General features: G+C 34.4%; 1 protein-coding gene across 2 annotated transcripts; it reads left to right on the forward strand.

Moving 5' to 3' along the window:
• Positions 1-233: 233 nt before the first annotated feature.
• LOC100370264 (sodium-coupled neutral amino acid transporter 7-like) lies at positions 234-20368 on the forward strand. Of its 2 annotated transcripts, XM_085499920.1 has the most exons (8): positions 898-1020; positions 1679-1773; positions 2270-2468; positions 3048-3183; positions 9921-10071; positions 13939-14201; positions 15813-16012; positions 16286-20368. In XM_085499920.1, exons 2-8 carry the CDS (start codon positions 1702-1704, stop codon positions 16441-16443), a joined length of 1179 nt encoding a protein of 392 aa, XP_085356046.1. In that variant the 5' UTR covers positions 898-1020; positions 1679-1701; the 3' UTR covers positions 16444-20368. The 2 variants fall into 2 exon arrangements, with proteins under 2 accessions (XP_085356045.1, XP_085356046.1); XM_085499919.1 differs by lacking the exon at positions 1679-1773 and having other exon boundaries at positions 234-1020.
• Positions 20369-21773: the final 1405 nt, after the last annotated feature.

The following is a 21773-nucleotide window of genomic DNA, read 5'->3' on the forward strand; positions in this document are numbered from 1 at the left end:
AAATAACCAAAACACTGACTAAACTACTACTAATAACAACTGAAAACTGACTAAACTACTAATAATAACAACTGAAAACTGACTAAACTACTACTAATAACAACTGAAAACTGACTAAACTACTAATAATAACAACTGAAAACTGACTAAACTACTAATAATAACAACTGAAAACTAAATAAACTACTAATAATAACAACTGAAAACTAAATAAACTACTAATAATAACAACTGAAAACTAAATAAACTACTAATAATAACTGAAAACTAAATAAACTACTAATAATAACAACTGAAAACTAAATAAACTACTAATAATAACAACTGAAAACTAAATAAACTACTAATAATAATAACAACTGAAAACTAAATAAACTACTAATAATAACTGAAAACTAAATAAACTACTAATAATAACAACTGAAAACTAAATAAACTACTAATGATAACAACTGAAAACTAAATAAACTACTAATGATAACAACAGTCAGGTCAGTATAGGTAATAGGTCAGTAAAAAAATGTCCGAAGACGAAAGAACAAAACTGAAACAAGTGTACCGCATGTTGGCGCTAATCATGACCGGAAATGCCGTCAGTGTCACATGCCAGTCTTTGTTGTTGACAGGATTTATCCGCTCTGTCTTGATGTCATTAAACGAAAATATCGTCGAAGTGTTACGTGAATCGAGGTAACAGATGATTAAAGAAGGGAACAAAAAATGTCTATCCAAACGAACGTTCCGCGAGAAACATCTCCGCTGTTGACGGGGAATAAACTGACGCGGAGTCAGAGTTCGAGCTGGTTGGATTCCCCGAGTAGCCCATCTCATCCGCGCCAAGGTCGTATCATTGACGTGGAAATCAAAGATGAAAATACAACAAACAGTAACGATGGTCAGAATAGTTTACTAGGAGCGATATTTATCATAGTTAACGCTTGTCTTGGTGCCGGTGTTTTGAATTTCCCTTCCGCGTATAGTTCCGCGGGTGGTATATCGATCAGCGTTGCCCTTCAAGTGGTAAGTAAACTGCGCCCCTCCCCATGGCGGTGACAGGTCGGCCGAGAGTTCATGTACTGTCTAGCGAGTACGTCTCCAGACATAAATCTTGTTTGTAAATATTCAAGGGTGTCTCTTTTTGCTTCTTTCAAGTCATAGTTACCTGCTTTAAAATGTAAACAAAATGGTCGTGCTGTTAATAACAAAACATTTACATATTACTAGTATTAAGATGTTTCAAGCCATAAGAATACCAAAAATTAAAAAAATTTGGGTTATCGGTCCGAAATATAAAAAATGGTCTAAATTGTAATTTTTATACTGGTTTCTATTGTGAGAATTTTTATTCATATCTCAAAACTTTGCTTGGTGATATGGGATGAAAATGTTATACAATACAATAACACTTTATTATCACCGTAAAGAAATTACAATCTTTTTTTGGGCTCTGAGTAATAAAGTTAAATTAATAAACATGAACACAAATTAATTATAATAAGTATCAAAAAACAAAGAAAGTTACTGAATGTTTGCATTATCAATGTACAGTATTGGATTAGTGTTTTCAGTAAATGTTTATCTGATGCGTTGATGATTGTCTTGAATTTTTCTGTTTTGTCCATCTCATGTAAATTAGTAAATATTTTGTTAAATTCATCATAAAGAGTCTTTCTTTCAGAAGAGTAAGCTTTACAAGATGTAATGAAGTGGATTTCATCCTCTAATACATCGCATGTTTTGCGTAGTCTCTTGCTGAGTGGTGTTTTTGGACGAGTATGTCATCCTACTTCTTACTTACAGTTTTCCATTACACAAAATGTATAATACAACAGGCGGCTATCTCTTATAGTGCATTGTATCATAGACCTCTTTCTAAGGTCTATGATTGTATACATGTATATGTAGTAGTCAGTAACATGCTCAGTAGTGGAAAATTTGAATTTGGCTTAGACTGCCTCAAGATATTATCACAAAATATGGACACCAAAGTATGGATTATTATTGGCTCATCCCAAATCAATTTATCCCACAAGTTTATTCGTTCAAAGTTAATTTGTCAGATTTAAGGTTAGCCCCTAACTAACTCACGCAAAAAGTATGCACACAAAATCCAAACAACAAACTGTTCAATGTACTCAGGAGACTCTGGCCATACTTAATATGTTACAGTCACTTTTATAATACTTTCTGGTGGTCTTCAAAACATTGACATACAGATTAGGTTTTAGAGGGCTAATTGTCAGATATGTTAATTAATTTGATTTCACAGATACTGGTATTATTTGCAGCGCTAGCATTGCTGGTATTAGCATTTTGTGCGGATATTCATGGGTCTACAACATATGAAAATTCAGTGGCATCATTATGTGGGCCAAAGATCTTATTAGCTTGCCAGGCAACTGTTATACTTTATTCATTTGGTGCTTGTATCACTTATATGATTATTGTGGCAGACCAGACTGATAAGGGTGAGTATCTGTGAAAGTGACGCACAGTTTGAAATGATTACTGTTTTATGTGTCTCGTTATACATACTTGATGTGAAGGTTTGGTGGTTGTTGTTAGACAAATGAAAAACTTCTATGTGGTTCTGATGTGAAAATTTACCAATTGTGAAAAAATGTAAATCACAAAGAAACATACAAAAATAAAAATAGATCTGATTCTGCTCAGTGTGTGTGTGTGGCAGTTTCAAGGATTTTTTATTTTAAACAAATTAAAAAAACGAGGACATTGAGTCTGCTGTTGGTGGTGCTATATCTTGTTCGTGCATGTGCAGATTGACTTTCATAAAAAAAATAACAATCGCATCACCATATCGTTTTTTAAAGAAACTTTAAAACAGGAACAAATCTCTGTGTTTTGGCCTTTCATGTAGCTCTACATGATCTTGTACATAATCTCAAATTATTTAAAGTGGGGGAGTCGTCACCTGTATGTGTTATTATTTATACACAGACATCGACCCTTGAGCCTTTGCGTTTTTAGCATGCATTGTTATCAACACTTATGACTCAATTCCCATTAAATCATTGTTTTTTTTACAGTGATGGAATTCATTGCTGGTTCTCATTACTCTCAGAACTGGTATACCAATAGGAAATTTACATTGACTTTGGTTTCATTTATTTTAATACTGCCATTGTGCTTTCCAAAAAAAATTGAATTTCTCAAATATTCAAGGTGAGTTGAATGTCAATTTATTCGCTAACATCTGTGAAAATATACTTTTTTGCAAATTCATGTTTGTTGAGTGGAGCGTATCATATTAGTAATTGTCCCTCTGGCACCCATCGGCATTCGTGTCAAATTTAAAATTTTTCTTCTTGAAAACTACAAGTCTGATTGCTTTGATACTTGGTGTATATATACCTTGGGCAGACCTCTCTTAGATTTGTACATTTTGTGATGATATCTTAAATTCTCTACAGTGTTCTTCCAAAAAACTTGCATACAGAGTCAGCCAATTTACGTAACAATATAATATGTTAATGACTGTTATATTTATTGTTGTGCTAAATTTAACAGTTAGGAATCCCTACTCTATAATGCCCTGTGGAGAACCCTGCTCTAATTTTGATGAATATTGGTGTTATAAAGTATTTTTAATTTTCTAACTTTGATTAATATTTTAGTGATATTTTCCACTTCTGATTGCTTTGATACTGTACATATAGGTACTACATGTGGACCTCTCTCAGATTTGTTCATTTCGTGATGATGTCTTCAATTCTCTAATTGAAATGTGCATTGCTAACAGCGAAGCTATCTCAGCCAAGAGGCTTCTTGTTTTTAACTTCAATGCGCTATAGTTTTTGGACAAATTATACCGGGGTAATATGTTTTTCATCAAAAAATAAAACTCACACAAAAAATCACTAGAGAACTCTGCATATTTATTATTTTTTGTTAAATATAACATCATTATACATAAGTATAGAAAAATAAGGTATTTAATGAATTGTGTTACATTAATTGAAACAAACTGTTGACATAATAATAATAATGATTTCTGATTTCAAATATTTTGTATAAGTATTCACCAACTTGTTTTATTGCTGGGAAAGGATTGACCAGCTTTGTTATTAGTCCAAGAAAATTGTTCAGCTTGGAATGTGTCTGAATCCCTCATTAGTATGCAAGAATGTAGGAATGTACCAAGAAAATTGTTTTTCTGGAGTGAATTGTAGTGTATTTTACTTATGAAAGGTCAAAAAGTGTATGGAGATTTTATGAAAATGTGTGGATGTTAACAGAATGATGTTGTGTGGTCACAGTTGCGCAATAAATGATGGACTTACATGTATTTTGGGCGTAGCTATAAAATGTGTCACCAAAGTGCCACTAGAAAATAAGTATTGTGTAATTTGTAGTGAGAATGTATTCAAATAGATTTATGTTTATGAATCTTGTTTCTTTTCAAAGTGTATTTATATAATAAAAATTGTTTTTAAAAATGTTTTTTTATCCATCACTCGAATTATGTGTTACGAATTTCTGATAGTTTAGGCTCTGTGTTCTTGTGAACGGGAAGACATTAAACTGTTGTACAGTGGAGTTCGATAAAAGCGAACGTATTTCGAAAGTTGTGAAATAATGGTACTGTTTTGGCATTATATGACTTGCAGTTCCCTTTTGATGGATTTTATGTGACTGGCCACGTTATCGAACTGTATTATTATGTAAATCTGCCCGTGAAAATCTGCAAGCAAAGTTTAAATTGCCATTTTCACGCTGCATACAGCGTGGAGTCGTCATGTATGCACAATTGTTCATCTCGTGTTCCCCGGTGCATTTAAAAATCTCTTTTGAATTCCCAATTTTCGAGTTCTTAATGGCAGCTAATTTACATATGCATTTCAAGGTTTCGTGCGGGGGGGGGGGGGTACTCCCGGTGGGGTTGTTTTTTGCTGTTCACAGAGGCGTAACAATGGAAAATTTGCATTTGAATTACGTCAGTTTCTACAAGAACGAGGAATAACTTGTTGTAATACACAAAAGGCCAAGCTGATTGAACTCGTGAAACTTGCAAATGAGTTAAAAGTTCGCCCTTTAGAGCCTGACGATCGCAAAACCTCGAGCAAGCGTCGCCGTACAGTTCAGGACAAGAAATCTACCCTGACATTAGAAGATCCGTATACTATCAAAACTTGGGAGAAAAACCTCCATTACATGCCATCATTCGAAACTGCAGATATACTTGCTTATTTAATACATCGATGTGACTGGACACTGTCCAGGTTAAAAGAATATCAATGTGACAATGGTTTTCTTCTGTACAAAAATGGACATTTTGTTTACCGGGCCGTCGAGCTTCACCATGTTAAAGAAACTGAAGTTATTTACATCATGGCTGAGTGTGTTCGAGAAACATCCCCAAAAGAAAAACAAGTTCAGAAATAATTTCCGTTGGCTGTAATTGCATTGCATAAGTCAGTTTTTTTATTAAGAACTAGACGCAACTACAAGCGTCACCATGACATATGTTACATTTCCGCTTCTTGTCGACGTGACTTGAAATAAATGTTAATAATAATTACTTTAATGATTGTAACTAAAAATAATTTCCATTGAAAATATAATAGAGAACATGGTTCATGCAAACACTGTGTGGTGCTGCTATTCAGTATCTAGGATTTCGACTCATGCCACAAAGATCGCGCAACACAGGTCGGCACAGATATTGCTATATATGGGACAAGCTGAGAAAGGAATCCATCCCCTGCAAATTGATAATATCGATATAAGACGAAATAAATCGCGTCCAGCCAACATTGTCATCTCACAACCCAGGAAGAAAATCATGCCATGAAAACAACGAAGATTTAATCAAAGCTATTTACGATATTTCCTCTGTGAACTCATGCTACAACCACATGTTGGATCCAATGTTAAACTCAGTAACAGAACCATCAACAATTTCGGATTTAGGGAATAAAAATTAAAATCTTCAAGCGCTACTAATTTTATACAGTACATGGCAAATGAACTCACTGTGTCCGACATTGAACTAATGACATCACTTTCACTAAATGAACGAAACTCGCCGCATTGGTTTAAATATCGACATGGTGCTTCATATGCGGGAAACTAATAATTCAGACAACCTCATCGTGCAAACAATACTAAGTACTTGCAATCAGCAAGTGCAGTCTCCGCACCTAGATTTTGGCATTGAGAATGAACCTGTCGCACGCCAGTTATATTTTGAGAAGTACCAGACGAGACATAAAAACGCCGACATTAAAGATTCAGTTACGCTGAAAAGCACCGGATATTTTGTCATATTTTTTTTATGGGACTGGAAGAACAGCCAGGAACATTGCAATACCAATTTACCATTGTGATTACTGTGTCCTCGAAAGTAAGCCAGGAAATTCACTTTGTGTGCGTCAGCAAGTAAACGCTGAAGCTGTGGTTATTTTAACCCCACTCAGAGCCGTGACAGTTGTCATCCGGGTACTTTGATAACCCTCTAGCGGCTTTCTAGCAAAAACCGGGAACTCGAAAATTGCGAATTTGGAGGACTTTGTGTGATTGACCGTGGTGTTTGTAAACTTTAGTCGAACTGTAGTTGTGTGTATTAAATTACGTTTGTGTCTCAACGAAGACTGAAAAGTAATTTCCATTTACTGTAAAATTACTCATTTTTACTGGGTTTAAAATTCACTGATTTTCCATTTCAGGCATATTCAGTGGGTTTTAAATTCACGGTTTCGTCATTTAGATAATGTGTTCTATGCTAAATTTTACATATTCACTGGGTTTTAATTAGCGCATTTTCCAGTCAGCGAAATAAGCTAAATTAAAACCCAGTGAATAATTATCCCCTTTACAGTACTTCGTCTGTCATAAATCAACTGTATTAGCTTCCTTCGAACTTCCTATTGCCATCGGGATTATGTCTACTACACTCTGTGGTGTAGTTTGTATCGATCTTCTTGTATGAATCGGGATGGTCTCGTCACGTAATTTCTTACCTTGTTCTTGACCGCAGTACGCTTGGCTATGAACTTCCACCTACCCACGCTTATGGGAATAGTGCATCGTGGGTATTGCTGCATTGATCGAGGTGAAACAAACTTGGCTGCCGTAATGCCTGTTGTTCAAATACATCACTCGTGTTTCTCTTCCTGTCTTAGAGTTCTCTGTTTTCTTTGATTTTTTTTTATTTCAATTAAGCAGCGATTTGGCTGTGGCCATGCATTTAGTCATTGTCAACTGTTTTTCTCGAATTAGTTGATTGTCATAGTAACATACGCTAAATACAATTAAACGTCCGGAGTTGAACAGTAGTCATTTCTAACATGATTATTTAATTTAGTTTAATTCCTTCAGTTAAAAATAGAGTTTCCAAAATAAATAAATAATAATACGTACCCTCATGTATACTTCAAGTTTTCACTAAAACAAAGTCAAGTCAACGTTTTTGAAATTGTTTTTCTGCCTTTTCGCCAATCCATTGCTCCAAAACACACCTTTAAATACTCTTATTATCCCAGCATCGAGATGGCTCTGCCAACTCTTGTTATTACATCTTTTGAATATATTTAAAGATCTGGTCATCACTTTTCAATTCTTCTGGAATATTGATATTATTCAATAACTTTTTGTTTGGTATTTAAGACATTCCATGAAGAAATGTTCTTCATTTTGTTCTGGGAACAACATTGCCTACAAATTCTGTCTTCTAAAGGTATTTTGGGTTGGGTTGGGTTGGTACCCTTCTCAATTTCTAATACATGACTGCGTATTCTGAAACAAGTCATTATGATTTTATGTTTCAGATTATATACGAGCAAATATGGTTCAAAAGTGTACAAGCTAGTCTTTAAACTTTATATACGTTCTTAGTTTTCTATTATCATTTGTTACACTCAACTTCCAGAACTCTACATACCTTTGTCAGATGTTTTTTCGTACGTTTTTTATTTTACTGTGTGGTAATTTTTGAGGTATGACAGACGAGGACAAGTTTGTAATATTTTCGGAGACCATGTTTTTTACTGATGTAAACCAATATAAAGTTTGTTGTTTTTGTTCTTCAAAGGCTTGTTTTGTAATATGACTGTCTGGTAAGGCACTAATACGATACCAGTATTTAATTAGATTTTCCTGAATATCTATAAGTAATGGGAATTTACCAAGTTCAACTCTGCATGCTGCAGTTGAGGAGAATTTACTCACACCTAGTATTTGTTTGCAGAATTTCAAATGTAACTGTTCAATTGGTGTTTTGTCCCATCTATTATTGTCTAGTATGTCATAAGAGTTACTCATGTGTTAATATTGACTTGTAGCAAATGCACAAATCTGAAGTACAATACTACTAATACATTGAGCATTATAGAACTTGTATACAACCAAATGTGATATTAATTAACAAGAACCCGTTTGTGTGTGTGTGTCTGTCTGTGTGTGTGTGTGTGTGTGGGGGGGGGGGTGGATGGGTGGGTGGGTGTGTCTGTGTGTGTGGGTGTGTATGGGTGTGTGTCCGTGTGCATGTCCGTGTGTGTCCGTCTGTTCCACTGATATCTCAAGAACCATACATTGTTTTTGATGAAACTTGATACATAGATGCTCTGGACTAATGCACAGATTTGATTAGGTTTTGTTAGAAACCCATGAATATTAATTACCTAATTTACATGATAATTAGCTAATTTTTAGCTGTTCCATGACTCTTCCACTGATATCTAAAGAATCACTCATTGGATTTTGATGAAACTTGGTACATAGATGCTCTGGACTGATGCACAGATTTTATCAGTTTTGGGTAATAATCTGTGCATAATAATTACCTAATTTGCATGATAATTAGCTAATTTTTAGCTGTTCCACGACTGCTCCACTAATATCTAAAGAACCACTCATTGGATTTTGATGAAACTTGGTACATAGATGCTCTGAACTAATGCACAGATTTGATTGATTAGTTTTGGGTATAAATCCGGGCATATTAATTGCATAATGATTGGTCAATTATCGACTATTCCACTAAAACTTCAGGTACAAATCATCACATTTCAATGAAACTTGGTACCTAGATGTCATAGGACATTGCACAGACCTGGTAGTTTTTAGGGTAATATCAGTAAATATTAATTACCTAATTTGCATAATTAATAATTTTCAGTGTTTGATATTTCAAGTAGTAAGCATTACATTTCAATGAAACTTGTACATAGATCCTCTAGGACTAGCAAAGACCTGATTAGTTTCGGGGTAAATATTTCTGCATATTAATTACCTAATTTGCATAATTATCAGCTTTTCCACTGATATCTCGAGTACTAATCATCACATTTCAATGAATCTAAACTATGAAGAAAGCCAATTAGTTTTCTGTATATATTTACGCATATTAATCACCATAGATAATCTGTTACATTGCGCAGACCTTATCAGTTTTACGCCCAAATCTGTTCATTTTAATTTACTGATTTGCATAATTAGTTTTCAGTATATATTTAATATGCATATTAATCACCATAGATAATCTGTTACATTGCGCAGACCTTATCAGTGTTACACTCAAATCTGTTCATTTTAATTTACTGATTTGCATAATTAGTTTTCAGTATATATTTATGCATATTAATCACCATAGATGATCTGTTACATTGCGCAGACCTTATCAGTTTTACACTCAAATCTGTTCATTTTAATTTACTGATTTGCATAATTAGTTTTCAGTATATATTTATGCATATTAATCACCATAGATGATCTGTTACATTGCCCAGACCTTATCAGTTTTACACTCAAATCTGTTCATTTTAATTTACTGATTTGCATAATTAGTTTTCAGCTTTTTCATCAATATCTCAAGTACAAGTAATTTCCAATTAATTTTTACTGAGTCTCCAATACTTTTGACACCCAGGAGTTCTTTCTAAGCTTTCTTTGATTTATTTTAGCATTTTAGGTGTGCTCGCAACTTTCTATGTTGTGGTTGTTGTTATTATTAAGTATTACATCAATGAACGGCGTGCTGTTCCTATAAGCCATATACCACAGTCGTGGATTGATGTATTTATTGCGGTACCGGCCATCTGCTTTGGCTTTCAGGTAAACTATGTATTAACTGTCCAGCTTTGAAAGTTACATCTTGAAAGTATTGTCTCGGTCAGATAGGATATCCAATTAACAACCAGAACTAACTATAAGTTTAGATTAGAATTTAATAGTTAATTATTAATCAGCCCCCCCCCCCCGGTCCCTCCCCTAAATCAATTTTGGATAGTATGTCACAGGTTTGAAGTATGAAGCAGATGTCCCAAAGATTCTTAAAATTAATATGCCATTATTTTGGACCAACGTAATTTCTCATCAGCTAACAAGTTTTGATCCAAATTTTCTTTGAAATATGGAAACAATTCTGTGGTTTTATTTAGGCATTAGCAATCAAAGGTGTCAGAATGGCCATTCAATAGATGCACACAGTGGAGCTATTATAGCCACTGATTTCATTTTTTACAAATCACTTGATTAATTCCTTATTAACATATATTTCAAGTATAGAGTTTTTAGATCAATAAATTTCATAATGAAGAATTATCTGTATTATGTAGTATTTGTTGCTCCTTCATACAAATTTGAATATGCGTACTGTATAAAGTATTTGCTTTGATAAAAGCACATACATCACAATTTGAAGCGCACATAAAATGTAATTTATTATATGCAGAATCATTTAATATCAGTTTTTGACTCCCATGTGCGAAGCACAAAATGGGAGTCTTTGCAGTTAGTGTGTCTGTATGTGTGTATGTGTGTATGTGTGTGTGTATGTGTGTATGTGTGTCCGACTGTTCCACTGCTATCTCAAGAACCATACATCGGTTTTTGATGAAACTTGGTGCATAGATGCTCTGGGCCAATGCGCAGATTTGATTAGGTTTTGGTAAAAATCCATGCTCGTTAATTACCTAATTTGCATGATAATTAGCTAATTTTTAGCTGTTCTATGACTGTTCCACTGATATCTAAAGAACCACTCATTGGATTTTGATGAAACTTGGTACATAGATGCTCTGAACATATGCGCAGATTTGATTAATTTTTGGTAAAAATCTGTGCATATTAATTACCTAATTTGCATGATAATTAGCTATTTTTTAGTGGTTCCATGACTGTTCCACTGATATCTAAACAACCACTCATTGGATTTTGATGAAACTTGGTACATAGATGCTCTGAACTAATGCTAGGTTTTGATTAGTTTTTGGTAATAATCCGTGGATACTAATTACCTAATTTGCATAATGATTAGTAAATTTTCGGTTTTTCCACTGATATCTCAAGTACTAATCATCACATTTCAATGAAACTTGGTACATAGATGTCATACGACACTGCACAGACCTGATAGTTTTTATGGTAATATCAGTACATATTAATTACCTAATTTGCATAATTAATTAATTTTCAGCATTTGATATAAGTAGTTAGCATTACATTTCAATGAAACTTGGTACTTACATACTCAAGGACTATGCAGAGATTGATTGTTTTCGATAAATATTTGTGCATATTAATCACCTAATTTGCATAATTAGTTAATTTTCAGCTTTTCCATGGGTATCTCAAGTACTAATCATCGCATTTCAATGAAACTTGGTACATAGATTCTTTAGGACTATGCAGAGACCTGATTAGTCTTAGGGTAAATAATTGTGCATATTAATTACCTAATTTGCATAATTAATTTTCAGCTTTTCTACTGATATCTAAAGTACTAATCATCACATTTCAATGAATCTAGAATTATGCAGACCCAATTAGTTTCCGGTAAATATTTGTGCATATTAATCACCTAATTTGCATAATTAACCAACTTTCACACTGATATCTCAGGTACTATACATCACATATCAATGAATGTACATGGATGCTGTAGGACAATAGACAGACCTGAATAATTGTGGGTTACAATCTGTACATATTAATTACCTAATTTGCATAATTAACCAATTTTAAGCTTTCACACTGATATCTAAAGTACCGTAAAAACTCCAAAATTTCGACCGGTTTTAAATAATTGGTGTTAGAAATGTGACGTGTTTTTAGAGTCAAAATTAAGGTGCATTTTCGGACGGTCGAATTTTTCAGAATAGAAATCAGCAAATGAAAAAATGGGGATGATAGACAGTGTGCTTCATTAGTTTTTAAAAAATGCAATGTCCGTCAATTGACGTAAACTTCCTCATGTTTCACGGTAAAAGCAAAGGTCGTGGCCGAGTTGTAACTCAAAATCTAAACAAAGTCATCAATCAGTGAGTATTATGACAAGCAAAACAAAACATCAAGACGCGGAGAAGAGGTCAGCACAAAACTAATAGTTTAAAAGACAAAGCTGTCTCGCACTACCTAGGAAAACTTGCGAATGTTCGAAGTACAGGTACCCATTGGACAAAAGATACATGGAAGTTTAGCAAACTATCTCCCCGACCCAGTGCAATGTATCCGGTTAGAATCAAAGCTCGCGTGTCCCTTATTTGAGGGACCAAATTCTGCCGTAAATTCGCCCTTGGAATAAAAAATAAAATGGGATTTAAGAAAATAAAATGGGACTTTTAAGGTGTATTTTGGCGTCATTTTTCGGACATTTCAATCAATCCTGCCGGCTAAAATAGAGCAAGTTTTACCGTAGTCATTGACGTCTGTCTATTCAAGAGTACACGTGTATGATTTTTATCGTGACTAGCGTGAGCGGGTAAGCTTCCTTTCGAGAATGAGCTGTTATCACTGTGAACAATGTTAAATTATTCTTCAGATGACCAGTTTATTTTTTAAAAACAACTAATTTTTTTATTTAAAAAAAATCATGCCGTTTTCGCATCAAAATCCAAGCCAAAATATCGTACTACAACATCAATCTCTTCCGCATTGCGTTCAATAACATTAACATATTTAAATAAGCTATGGTAATTTGAACACGTTGGCATCATCCAGCTTTTTGATTGGTTAATTAGCGATTTGACCTAAGAGAACATGGCGGATATCCTACAGCATCAAACGTTTATACGAGACCGGAATCATTCGCTTACGATGAAACTAAGTTGACTTTTATTTGTATTTCATAACCATTCAACAAATTTATTTTGTGTACATTATTATAATCACTACTGAGTACAGTAATAATCAACAATTCAGAAACGCAGCATGCCGAGATTTTTGTGTTTGTTTTTATTTGAAACTTCGTTTATTTAGAATATATTTTCGTTACCAATAAAATAAAAATCTCTCAGTCAATCAGAAACCCGGATTCATGCCTTCGAGGAAGGTCCCGTTTGAACGCTCACATCGGTTTTTTTTTCGTTTGGGGGAAAACTAAAACTGGTCGCAATTTTCGAATAAGAATGAGTCGGCAATTTTTAGTGGAGTCGAAAATTTGAGGTAAATAAAACACCGAAACCCGGCAAATAAATAGGCGTTCGAATTTTTAGAGGGGTCGAAATTTTGGAGTTTTCACGGTACTAATTATTCCATTTCAATGAAACTTAGTACAAAGATGCTCTAGGACAATGTACAAACCTAATTAGTTTGGGGTAAAAATCTGTTCATATTAATTCCCTAATAAGCATAATAATTCATAATTTTTTGGTTCTAATCACATTTCAATTAAACTTGGAGACGTAGATTTTCTGTTACATTGCACAGACCTCATTAGTTTTACACTCAAATCTGGTCATATTAATTTTCTGATTTGCATAATTAGTTTTCAGCTAAGTAATTTCGAATTATATTTAATGTGTCTCCAATACTCTCAGCACATGGGAGTTCTTTCTAAGCATTCTTTGATTTTCTATCTTAGAATCACCTCAGTCATTTTCTATGAGTACTGCTTGGCTCAGAGCAAATGTATGGTATAGTTCAGTTTTAGACGTTTTGTAAAATGTCAACTTTTATTGATTGATTTCTTCTATTCTTTAGTGTCATTTATGTGCAGTTCCGGTCTATGCAAGTTTACAACAGCGATCTGTCAAGCATTTCTCTAAAGTAGTTGCAGCAGCCATGATGATCAATTTTACAGTGTATTTATTAACTGGTATCTATGGTTACCTGACATTTGGTGATAATGTAGAGAGTGACATCTTGTTGTCATACAGTGCCACAGATATAGCAATCACTATAGCCAGAATAATGATCATGGCGTCGGTACTGACCTCATATCCAATACTGAGTTTTGTGGGAAGGTAAATCTAATATATTACTGTTGGAAAGAATTATGGGGGAAGTGCACATTGTATTTTTATACATATAATTATTCAATTGAAAAACTTATTCCGGTACAAGTGTGTGTAAATCCCATCATCTTTGTTTTGGGTCACATGTACCTGTATTGTAGATGGACTTTTATTAGACTAATAACAGTAATATTTTTACAACTATTCATAGTGCCATCCTGGGTCCAATTTGGTTAATGCTTATATCCTTAATGATTGGAGATCATATTTATGTGTTCATAAATTCTATATGCAACAGCCAAATCCTGTATTGATGGATTCCAAGATATGACAAATTATGAAAAATTCATACAAATAATGAGTAATAAGAACACTTCACTAATCAAAGAAACCATAAAGTACATTGAACAGTGTTACAACATAAGGAATACATTATAAACTACATATGCCATATTTTTACATATTGTAAATTGTCTTACCTTTACTATTCATGGATAGTTTTATGACCGCTCAACAATGTAAAAACTTTAAATTATTAACTTGTTAACCAAACAAGAAATGTCACATTATCTTTACAGTAATAATAAAGAATTCTATTCTATTCATTAATTATTAATTCTTTTACTGTTAATATACAGTTGATAGATGATCTCCAATGAATGGCTAAATTTATTGAAGTCTTGATCAATACAACACAAGTTTAATAAATCCAATATCCCACAATTGTAAATTGGAGATCATATTTATCACATTTCGCAGCTTTTTATCACCATAGAGCCATCAAAATGATAAAGCGTCTGGTGTCCCATGTCTCATTTTACAGTATTTGTAACATTTCTTTTTTACTTTAAATGTAATTGTATCAGTGGTATGGTAATTACACACCTCATGAGAATTTGACAATAGTTACATCAGAAAAATGAATCCCTGTGCACAGCTTAAGTTGTGTTTGTGAGAAATAGAAATGATGAATACCAAATTGCGACTGTAATAATACAAGAACTCACCTTGGTGAATATCTGAAGCTCTTAATATATAGCAGAAATATATTTCAAACAATTATTTATAAACCATTAAATGAATTGTTTTGGCAACTTTGGAGATCAAATTTGGTGTAGCAATAGCTCATTGAATATCGGGAATGAAATTTTGAGAATATCTAATGGGTTGTATTACATGAAACATGCACGATAAATGGAATAACTACATATAAGAGTCATCTCTACATTAATGTAGATGTTTTAATATTTAGTTGTGATGTAACCTGACAATTTATTACTGCCTCACACATGGCCATCTGAACAATGTAATATTTTACACACATTTTGTACATTGAAACAAGCTGCATCATGACAACTGCCAGTATTAAGTTTAATTATTAATAATCTTGATTCAGACAAGCACGAGAAAAAAACATATTAGAGTTTGTGCCGTAATGACCTGTATTTTGAAATATTTTACTTATATATAAATAAATGACTGAGTGAGTGAGTTTTGGGTGGTTAGTCATGACACATCAAAATACTGTAGTTAGATTTCAAAAAAATCAAGATCTGTTTTGAATAATGTACAAAGTAATAAATCTATGCAATCAACGGAATTATTTTTATTTCTATACAGGGCAGCAATAATGGGTACACTTTCATCCATCGGTGGAAATTGGTTATACATACTTCATTATAGGGAGAGACTATTTCGAATTGTGGAGACGCTGATTTGGTTTATTGCGTCATTATCAGCTGCGTTATTTATTCCCAACATCGGGATGGTGATCTCGGTGATTGGGTCGTTGGCTGGTACATTCATACTCCTCTACCCAGGTCAGTAGAATATTATTCTGGTCATAACTACGTATACACAGATATATAATGAATGATAGTCAAAACAAATTCTGCTAGTTAGGTTCTGATAAATATTCCAATCTTGGAAGAGAAACCAATTGGAAATGGTGGTTTTATTGAGTACTTTATTCTGGTAACTGCTGTGGAAAAATTGTCTAAGTTTGTTTCCCGAAATTGTCGACAAAATTCACCTAACCCACCTCCATAGAGTACAGATTATTATAATTTTTTATTTTCTGTTGTTTTTTTCAGGGCTATGTTTATTCCAGGCCGGGTTACTGAAAGTGACTAGCAGTAAACATACAAACAGGGCTCTCACTTTTACAGGGTTTATTTTTATAGTTTTAGGAACTTTTTTATTTGGTGAAAGTTTAACGATGTCACTAATGAACAACATTAAAGGCACCTAGTCTTCTATGTTCTGAAGCACTCCAGTCGTACAGTGAACAATCAAACAAACAACAATTAAACATTTTTATACAAATTGTATACATGACTTTAATAGGACTATATTGTGCATGACATGGTGCAGTGATTGGGACTATATTGTGCACGACATGGTGCAGTGATTGGGACTATATTGTGCACGACATGGTGCAGTGATTGGGACTATATTGTGCATGACATGGTGCAGTGATTGGGACTATATTGTGCACGACATGGTGCAGAGATTGGGACTATATTGTGCATGACATGGTGCAGTGATTGAGACTATATTGTGCACGACATGGTGCAGTGATTGAGACTATATTGTGCACGACATGGTGCAGCGATTGGGACAGTTTTAAATTATACTGCCCATGTTATGGAATTGCTTTTATGTAAGATGCAATGTACAGCCATTTCGAGCATTAGCAAACTTCTTACTGAGTGAAATGTTATGCAAATTAGCAATTATCTCAGCTTCTTTTTAGTGCACATCCCAGAACTTTAAAAAAAATAGCTCCTAGACGCTTTGACTTTTTGTTTTGAAATTTTCACAAATGATTGACAATGTGTTTATCTTCAACACGCCGTCAGGGCATTGGTTTTGGTTGAACAGTGTTACAACAATCGTACAGACAACTAGCCTGGGTGTTAATTTATGCATAAACTTGAAGTAGTAAAACTTGAGCTGCTGCCCTGCAAAGTTGACAACTGGTAGACAGTTTCAAGACGGCACTTTCTTCATAGTAAACAAGAAGCTGGGTTTTTTTAAATCACTTTTGACCAAAAAAGCACATTTTTGTGCATATTTCAAATTACAGTGTCCATAAAAAAAAATACTAACAAAATTTTAAAATTCATACAATAAGCTTTCCGAAAATATATAGTTTTGTGGACAAGGGAGGTGATCTTGGTTTCCTAATTAACTAATTAAAATACCTGTCAGGTAAACTGCATCTCTACCTTAAATCTGCAATTATTTTGGATATTACACACACAAAAAATTAAAGTGCAGTAGAGTTAGACCAAATAAAAAAAAAATAAACTTCCAGTGCAGGTTTTTGACTTCAGATGCATACCAAGCAGAAGGGGATCTAATTTTTGCCATTATACTAAATGCATACCAATTACCTGTATGTGAGACTGGGTATACAATAGTCACGATTTACCTGTAGAACTGTTATATTTTTAATGCATTGTGTTTCAGTCTTGTGATATGAAAAGCCGGCTTCAAATCTATATGACTAACATCAATGATTTAAGCTTATAAATTCTTACTAGTATACATGTTTTGTATTTTCCACATTAGTATATGAGATTGCACCAAAATGAAATTAACTGTCAACTATGTCTAGAAAGTTGTGCATTGTTTGGATTTACAAAACTTTCTCAGGTATCCATGGATCAATTTGTATGTCACTAAAGATGTGAATAATAATTCCTACATGTTACAGTCTAACATTGGTGGAATACAAAGCAGCTACTTTTATTGTCAAAACAATGGCAGTTGGAGGGAATTTTACATAGCTACTTAAATGCTTTCTGTGTATGAAGTTACTGCCTGCCCATGTGCCTGATCGTAATTCCAGTCAGCTGTTAAAAAAAAAATTACATGCCATGTTGGTCGAGTAACATTTTTCCATGGTCTGCTTCAATACAGATTTTGACAATGTAATTTTACTCAATAATATTATTGGATCATGTTGCAACAATTTAAAATGGGGAATTGTATTTTAAAATAATCTTCAGTGTATAGCTGGTAACTTTCTGGCAGGGCTGATAACTTTCTGACAAGGCTTGTTACATTCTGACAAGGCTGGTTACATTCTGACAAGGCTGATAACTTTCTGACAAGGCTTGTTACATTCTGACAAGGCTTGTTACATTCTGACAGGGCTGATAACTTTCTGACAAGGCTGGTTACATTCTGACGGATGGTAACTTTTTGACAAGGCTGGTTACATTCTGACAGGGATGGTAACTTTCTGACAAGGCTTGTTACATTCTGACAAGGCTTGTTACATTCTGACAAGGCTGGTTACATTCTGGCAGGGCTGATAACTTTCTGACAAGGCTGGTTACATTCTGGCAGGGCTGATAACTTTCTGACAAGGCTTGTTACATTCTGACAAGGCTTGTTACATTCTGACAAGGCTTGTTACATTCTGACAAGGCTGGTTACATTCTGACAAGGCTGATAACTTTCTGACAAGGCTTGTTACATTCTGACAAGGCTTGTTACATTCTGACAAGGCTTGTTACATTCTGACAAGGATGGTTACATACTGACAAGGCTGTTAACTTTCTGACAAGGCTTGTTACATTCTGACAAGGCTTGTTACATTCTGGCAAGGCTGGTTACATTCTGGCAGGGCTGATAACTTTCTGACAAGGCTGGTTACATTCTGGCAAGGCTGGTAACTTTCTGGCAGATTTGATAACTTTCTGACAGAGCTGATAATTTTTTGATAGGGCTGGTAACTTTCTGGCAGGGGTTATTACTTTCTGACAAGGCTGGTTACATTCTGGCAGGGCTGGTAACTTTCTGACAGATTTGATAACTTTCTGGCAGGGCTGATAACTTTCTGACAAGGCTGGTTACATTCTGGCAGGGCTGATAACTTTCTGACAAGGCTGGTTACATTCTGACAGGGCTGGTAACTTTCTGACAAGGCTGGTTACATTCTGGCAGGGATGGTAACTTTCTGACAAGGCTGGTTACATTCTGGCAGGGCTGGTAACTTTCTGACAGATTTGATAACTTTCTGACAGGGCTGGTAATTTCTGACAAGGCTGGTAGCAGGCCTGTTAACTAACCAACATTGCTCTCTGTCCATTTACATCACACCAGGGTTGTCACATTTCAGTTTGGGTTGAAGTATACTATTACCTTGATAAGGGTTACTGTGGTTTCATAGAAATAATACATTTGCAGATTTCTTTTTTTCTGAATAAATAATATGTAACTATTGTATTTATTTTTGTGATTTTTTTTTTTACATTGCAATTTGCTCAAGTTTCTACTGAAGTTAATGCAAGATTTGAATACTAGGGACCACAATCACCAACTACAACTTCCGGTGTATACATGCACCAAATAACAAATTGACCATTTGAAACCCAGAGCGAGGGGGAGGTATTATAACTATTATGCTATATTTTATTTTTACTGTAATCTGGCTTATTTTTTTTCTCTCTAATTTTTATAACTTTGGATTACTAGTTATTGGCCTTTCAATACTTATACAGAACTGTCTGGGTGGAATAATATTAACTAAAATAATAAAGTGTAATACAGAAAAAAAATAATCTACCTATATGTATTATTTTTGATATTTATGCATAAGATGTCCCTGTAATCTGTAGTATCTATTACAATTCCTGTATGACTCATTGTGGAAATGCTTCAACTGATAAGTGATGCATTGCTGTATACTTCAGGAAGAATACATTGTATGAAGGTCAGTTGACATGGCAACACTAATGGTCAGTTTAAAGGCAACATCAATCTGAGACAGGTCATGTGAATGAAAAAAATCAAATTTTCTAAAATCTGACGTTGATTCTCAGATTAATCTGATGACGACATAAAAGTTTATACTGAATCCAAACTCATCAAATATCTGATTTGTTATGGTAAGATTAATTTTAAAAAAAAAGGAAGATATTTCATAAAGTTGCCATGGCTACGCCAGTACCCAGTGTGGTCTGCTAAAATGCACAATGGAAATTGCAAGAGAGTCATGATTGGAAGGTGATAAAATGGGGGTAATGGTCACGCGATAACTAGGAAATGCTAATTCAATAAAGTTGTGTGACGGGCTAGGAAGAGTTGAAGCATTTAGAAAATGTTGATAATGTATTAAAAATAATGTTTTTATTCAGGAAACAAATATCTATAATACACAACTTGAGTGTTCTTTGTTTTATTCTGGTTGTACTGCCTGTCAGATCACGGAAATCATGGCTACTCCTATTACTGTACAACAGTAACACTTTTATTAGTTACTTGTATGAGAATTCCGACTAGTTTTTATTCATGTCAAGAATTCTATTTTTAGCCACTTATTCTCCTAAAATCCTTAGATCTGCTACAGTATTGTATTATACAAGAAAATAATTCAATAACATAATACTGTATCAGACAAACAGGTACATGCAGTGTCCTGAATCCTGGCTGTTCACTGGCTGTGAACTTTCTTTGCACCACTGCACACCAACTTTGGAAATATAGACCTGCAATTAATTGCCACTTATTGCGTGTGCACAGGGTTCCCATGTTCCACCTATTGTTTTACGACCTTTTCATATGCTACTGATGACCTGCAATTAATTGCCACTTATTGCGTGTTCACAGGGTTCCCATGTTCCACCTATTGTTTTACGACCTTTTCATATGCTACTGATGACCTGCAATTAATTGCCACTTATTGCGTGTTCACAGGGTTCCCATGTTCCACCTATTGTTTTACGACCTTTTCATATGCTACTGATGACCTGCAATTAATTGCCACTTATTGCGTGTTCACAGGGTTCCCATGTTCCACCTATTGTTTTACGACCTTTTCATATGCTACTGATGACCTGCAATTAATTGCCACTTATTACATGTGCACAGGATTCCCATGTTCCACCTATTGTTTTACGACCTTTTCATATGCTACTGATGACCTGCAATTAATTGCCACTTATTGCGTGTGCACAGGATTCCCATGTTCCACCTATTGTTTTACGACCTTTTCATATGCTACTGATGACCTGCAATTAATTGCCACTTATTGCGTGTGCACAGGGTTCCCATGTTCCACCTACTGTTTTACGACCTTTTCATATGCTACTGATGACCTGCAATTAATTGCCACTTATTGTATGTGCACAGGGTTCCCATGTTCCACCTATTGTTTTACGACCTTTTCATATGCTACTGATGACCTGCAATTAATTGCCACTTATTGCGTGTGCACAGGGTTCCCATGTTCCACCTATTGTTTTACGACCTTTTCATATGCTACTGATGACCTGCAATTAATTGCCACTTATTGCATGTGCACAGGGTTCCCATGTTCCACCTATTGTTTTACGACCTTTTCATATGCTACTGATGACCTGCAATTAATTGCCACTTATTGCATGTGCACAGGGTTCCCATGTTCCACCTATTGTTTTACGACCTTTTCATATGCTACTGATGACCTGCAATTAATTGCCACTTATTGCATGTGCACAGGGTTCCCATGTTCCACCTATTGTTTTACGACCTTTTCATATGCTACTGATGACCTGCAATTAATTGCCACTTATTACATGTGCACAG

Source organism: Saccoglossus kowalevskii, chromosome 6 (genome assembly GCF_978046115.1).
Source record: "Saccoglossus kowalevskii chromosome 6, keSacKowa6.1, whole genome shotgun sequence".
Classification (NCBI taxonomy): Eukaryota; Metazoa; Hemichordata; class Enteropneusta; family Harrimaniidae; genus Saccoglossus; species Saccoglossus kowalevskii.

Bases quoted from the DNA above. Each gene is read 5' to 3' on its own strand.
- LOC100370264 (XM_085499919.1), top strand. From the start codon at position 721: ATGTCTATCCAAACGAACGTTCCGCGAGAAACATCTCCGCTGTTGACG. The intron at 1,021-2,269 runs GTAAGTAAACTG...TTGATTTCACAG, and splicing joins TCAGCGTTGCCCTTCAAGTG to ATACTGGTATTATTTGCAGC. The intron at 10,072-13,938 runs GTAAACTATGTA...TCTATTCTTTAG, and splicing joins CCATCTGCTTTGGCTTTCAG to TGTCATTTATGTGCAGTTCC.